The 5,436-nt window shown below is 41.8% G+C and overlaps 1 protein-coding gene across 1 annotated transcript; it reads right to left on the bottom strand.

Annotated features, from left to right (window-relative positions):
• Positions 1-489: 489 nt before the first annotated feature.
• LOC111019898 (wall-associated receptor kinase-like 2) lies at positions 490-3,183 on the bottom strand. Its single transcript, XM_088125166.1, has 3 exons — positions 2,777-3,183; positions 1,875-2,284; positions 490-1,701 (listed from the first exon to the last, which is right to left on the bottom strand). Exons 1-3 carry the CDS (start codon positions 3,181-3,183, stop codon positions 536-538), a joined length of 1,983 nt encoding a protein of 660 aa, XP_087981292.1. The 3' UTR covers positions 490-535.
• Positions 3,184-5,436: the final 2,253 nt, after the last annotated feature.

Here is a 5,436-nt window from a genome sequence, read left to right as displayed (position 1 = left end):
TTTTGGTCTTTTGCTTTTAACTTTAGTTCTTCGTTTTGATCACTGTACTACTTTTAGACCATTTTGGTTTGAATTATAAATTTTCGAACCTAACATCTATACACAATGGAAACTTTTTTAATCTAATTAAAGTTATGATTACATTTTAGTAAATACATTAAGTCTCGAGTTGTGTTAAAATTGTGATTAAAAATGAGATAAAAAATAAAATGAAGAGTTCAAACGATCACCTTCTACAAAAGTATAGAGACCAAAACAAATGTTTTGAAAGTACATAGACTAGTCCCTTGGGAGATGACGTAGTGGCAAGGATCTTGCGCCTTGTGGTATCACTTACCATGAGGCCTTGGATTCGAGCCCATGCAATGAGCCCTTGTTATAGAGATCTATAGCTAAACCACACAACATCGATTTCGAAAAAAAATACATAGACGAAAATAGACAAAAATGAAAAATACTGGGATCAAAATGAAAATAAGAGTACAGGGACCAAAATAAATACTTCACGTGAAAGCAAATGTATTAACATATCACATTATATTCTTTCAATTTCAAAATAGGATAATGTTGGGCTGTCTTCTTGTTCACCAGTGCTCCATGTGGTTTGCAAGGAAAATAATCGCAGTGATTCACATTCTTCAACAATTTCCAAACAAATATCTCGAGATTTTCTCAATCCTTCTAATTCCAAAAGCACTTGTTTCATTGTAGGCCTCTTCTTTCCATTCAATCTCAAACATTTGGTAGCAATCTTTGCTACAGAAAGAATAACATCCATATTTTCTTCTCTATCTAATTCATCATCAAGAAGGTTAGTCACTTGATTTTCCTTATCCATTGAAATGAAGTGCTCAAGTAAATTCTTTCCCTCGTCTCTAGCAAAGGAAAATGGTTGCTTTCCCGTTAAAAGCTCCACAATCAGCACTCCGAAGCTGTAGACATCACTTTTATCGGTGAACTTACTTGACCTGAAATACTCCGGATCCATGTAGCCAAAAGTTCCTTGAACACTTGTAGTTAAATGGGATTGATTGCAAGGCACGAATCTTGATGTTCCAAAATCTGAAACTTTTGCACTATAATTATCATCTAAAAGTATGTTAGAGGACTTGATGTCGCGATGAAAAATAGGGATTGAAGTGGTTGAGTGCATGTAAGTTATAGCTCCCGCAACTTCACAAGCAATCTTTAAACGTATTTCCCAAGAAAGACATGATGAGTCCTCCAAGCTTTCTTTGTGGATGTGGTGGGAGAGCGTGCCATTCGGAACAAATTCATACACCAGCAAAGGAAACTCGGTTTCTAAGCAACAACCAAGAAGCTTAACAATATTCCTGTGATTAATTTGAGAGAGGATAATAACTTCGTTAACGAATTGCTCCATATATTTTCCCTCTATTATTTTAGACCTCTTCACCGCAACTATCATACCATCTTGGAGCATCCCTTTATAAACTGTGCCATACCCTCCTTCACCAAGAAATCGACTTTGATTATAATTATCCGTCGCCCTCTCCAATTCCTCCACGGTGAATATTTTTGCTTTCTGGCCAGTTTCGTTAAGCTTTTGCAACAACAAGAGGCCCCCGTTTTTCCTGAAAAACTTCCCTCTGTAAACCTTGTCTTGTCTTCTCTTCATCCATTGATGTACTTTGCACCCCACAAGAACTAAAACCAACAATGCCATCCCACTTCCAACACCTAAAAGTAAACGTTGTAAATCATATATTAAGCAACAAAAATAGTTTATAACAGTATATTTGAAGTCTAATTAATATAAAACTATAGGAATTATTATTAAATCCAACACATGATCCAATGCATATATAGTTTAGAAGAAAAACTACTTTGTAGAGAGAGAGAGAGAAACTGACCTATTAGAGTTACTGACAGTTTGGCTGGTGATCCGCAGCTGGAGAGGTGATTGGAATCACAAGATTTTGAGCAGAAGAAGTAGCGAGAATTCACTTGGCAGCACTCATGATCCAATGGAATCAAAAGAGGCGTAAAAGGGTATATTTTGCTACTCTTCAGCAGCTGGTTTGCTTCAAACAAGCTCTGTATTTCAGCTCCAAAAGTGTTGGCAATGGAGTCTATGGTATCTCCCACCTCCACCATATAAACACTCAACGCAGTCACGCCGTTCCTCGTCTGGTTCCCCGTTGGGCACGCGCATCTCACCGGCACCATCACCTCTGTCCCCTCTGGGATCACGCCCTCGTAATAGTTCTGTCCCGTCATTGCTTGACAAGTCGTCAACCCTTGGTACGTTTCGTTCGCGATCCTGCAATAACGAGTTTAAATATTCATAGAGTTACATTTCAAAATCAATTGACAATGAGAGTAGCAGTTATATCAATGTAGAAATCCTTAATACATGTAAGACACAAATGTTAAAAAGAGCGATAGACATATTTGAAAATCATTAAAAAAATAATGTTATTGAAATTTTTTTTAGTACAACACGTGGGGTGGGGTTCGAACTCATTAGTATTTACCTTTACTATAGTAATATGAGAGTCGCAATTGCCTTCGTTTTTAATAATTCAAAAGGTATGTATTAAAATCTTTTCTCTAACTTCTCCTCTCCTCATCTACAAATTTAGAACTTGAAGATTATATAAATTAAAATTAGCAAAAAAACATTTTGTCTTTCTGTTCGAAAATTTCTAACCTTGCCCTGGATATTTTATTAACTATGATTATCCCTCCGGATCGATATATCAGACCAAATCCTTGAAAACATAGATATATCTATATGTCTTTAAAACCTTGCCTGAAATACGTATCGGAAGCTCTGACGGTGTATCGGCTATTGTGCTGGAATATGCTTCCACCGCACGAGCACGAGATCGGGACTTCAACGAGGGTACCGTGGGGGATAAGGTGGTCTGTGGAGGGGAAGTTGTTGAGCCAGGCTACGTCATCGGCCTTGGAGCTGAGGAGGGTGGCGATGGCAGCTGAAGTGTCGAGGTTGGGCCGGGACCGGAAGATGACCAAGGACTCGCAGGAGCTCACGCGGCTGTTACAGACGTAGCCTCTTGATATGGGGCTGCTATCTGAGCAGTTAAGTTGGCCATTGTTGAGATAATGTTGTTGGGAGAATGATGGTTCAAAAAAGAGCCAAAGCATGAAGAAGAAAACAGGGAGAGTATAATAATATCGACAAAGTTGATGATCCATTGATGTTGACTTGTCGGGAAACGCAGCAAAATAACTAATATATATAGACACATATATTATATGGTTATCAACAGAGATATATCTTATAGAGATTGACAGGAAAAACAAAAACAAAAAAGAGACAAAATGATAAAAAAAAAAAACAAAATCAAAGTGTTGTGAGCAAAAAATAATGCTGGTAGTACGGAGAGGTCGGCGTTCTACATGTTAGAAAATCTTAGGACAACACATCTTTCTTGTCTAGGAATTATTTATACAAACGAAGACCAAAACCATATAAAAAAAATAGATTTAAACTTTTAAATCCCAATACCAATCTTCAAGATCATAATGTTTATGGGGTTCAACATGTTAGAATGGATCTTCAACTTTCATTTTATTATATATGTGTTAAACTTTGGAAATGCTTATTTTTAAACCAACCTTAAAAAAATAATCATTTATGTTTATGCAAGGATATCACAACAGTATATTTCCGATTGCAGCTCGAACTCGGAACCCGGACCGATCTGAATACCTGTGGCGGACCTGCAAAAAAAGGTGAGCACTCCGACGATCAAGTCAGTACAGGTCGGATTCTTAGTTTAGTTCGAGGTCAGAAATCATCGTACCTGATCGTGGAGTGAGGTCCTCTACTTATGGGTGGTAGTCCCGCTAATCTCGCGACGGTTACACCCGGTAATCTCGGGACCGTTGGTTACGCCCGATAATCACGCCGCTGACAGCAGCTCACATCGGCCCCTACCGAGCTTCCCGGTAGGTCGGACCTTGGCCAGGTTCACCTCGGCCCTCATACTTAGCATTCATCAACGCTAACGGTGGTGATCTCGGCAGTCCGAGCTGGGCATGACTCATAAGTCATCTTGGAGAACCAATAGGGGTCCTCCACGTGTTCAGGGTATTCTTTCCCCAAACATTGGCCCCCTCTCTGTCTGGTCCGATCTCGACCTGGCAGAGAAGTTCATTCGGCTTGCTTTGGACACGTGGCCACTTCCTATTCGTGGGAAAATATAAACTGTTGCGGTAGATTTATCGTCGGAATATTCAAATATTCCGACGCTTCGGATCTTAAGGAGGATCCTAACCGCTCGTTGATTACACGTGTACGGTGGGAAAATTTTTCCGACGAGCTATAAATACCCCCAATCCTTCAGGTCATACCTTACGTTCCCTGAATTCTTGGAGTTCGATCTGAAGGTAGCTCGAACCCTTGGTAGGTCGGTCTCTTCCCTCACTTTCTCTTTCGAACGTAGTTGCCATGTCGTCCTCTTTTAGCAGCAACTTAGGATCCGATGAGGATTTGGCTCGTAGGTTAGAGTCCGAGCTCGAGGAGATAGAAAACTTTAGGTTCTCCGATGACGGGGAGGATAGTGATGCCTCCACCTCGGGTCAGGGTTTGGAATACCCTTCTAGGCTACATGAGCATTACCTCGGATCCCTTCGTAGGGGATTCGCTATTCCTGAGAACGTCCTCCTTAGGATGCCGGAGGAGGGGGAGAGAGCTGACAATCCTCCGGAGGGATGGGTCACTCTCTACTTCAAAATGTTTGAGTACGGCCTCAGACTTCCCCTTCACCCTTTCGTCCAGGAGTTTCTTTTCCGAACAGGGCTGGCTCCTGCTCAAGTGGCCCCCAATGGGTGGGGTGTCATTTTCGCTTTGGCCATCCTTTTTTGGCTACGAGTCCGGGATAGTGAAGAGGCCGAGCTGTTGGACGTAGACCAGCTCCTCACGTGCTTCGAAGCGAAAAGGATAGCTAAGAAGCCTGGTCGGTTCTATATGTGCGCAAGGAAAGGCGCAGGCGGTATAGTTAAGGGACCCGACCTCCATCAAGGGATGGGTGAGGAAGTGGTTCTACGCTTCTGGGGAATGGCTGGCAAAGGACGAGTCAGGTCGTTCCTTCTTTGACGTTCCCACTAGGTTTGGGAACCTAGGTACGGAGTAGTTCTTACTTTTGTGATAACTTTTTTCCTGTTATTCAGGTCTGACTCAAATTTTGTCTTTGTGCAATTTCAATCCGACCAGTCCCCGAGCTTACGCAAGCCTCCTTCGACACGCTGAAATACTACAAGAAGCGTTTTCCGAGGGGTAGGAAGGTCGGAACCTTGGTGACCGACAAGCTGCTGCTTGAGTCCGGGCTGCTAGACTACAACCCCGCAGTTCGTCCCATTGAATCCACAAGGCCGAACTCCGAACTTGGTATGCCGAGCTTGCTTCCCTCCTTTTTCCTCTGACCTCGTGCTGACCCCTGTTCT

Source organism: Momordica charantia, assembly GCF_013281855.1.
Source record: "Momordica charantia cultivar OHB3-1 chromosome 6 unlocalized genomic scaffold, Mcharantia_2.0 BLBB01000006.1, whole genome shotgun sequence".
In the NCBI taxonomy this organism is placed as follows: Eukaryota; Viridiplantae; Streptophyta; class Magnoliopsida; order Cucurbitales; family Cucurbitaceae; genus Momordica; species Momordica charantia.
This window is presented reverse-complemented; position numbering and strand designations above follow the sequence as displayed.

What these genes read in the sequence shown, in the direction of transcription:
- LOC111019898 (XM_088125166.1), bottom strand. Translation starts at nt 3,183, where the DNA reads ATGGATCATCAACTTTGTCGATATTATTATACTCTCCCTGTTTTCTTC. An exon ending in GCTTCCGATACGTATTTCAG is followed by an intron (nt 2,285 to 2,776) that starts GCAAGGTTTTAA and finishes TCGTTATTGCAG; the next exon opens with GATCGCGAACGAAACGTACC. An exon ending in ACTGTCAGTAACTCTAATAG is followed by an intron (nt 1,702 to 1,874) that starts GTCAGTTTCTCT and finishes GTTTACTTTTAG; the next exon opens with GTGTTGGAAGTGGGATGGCA.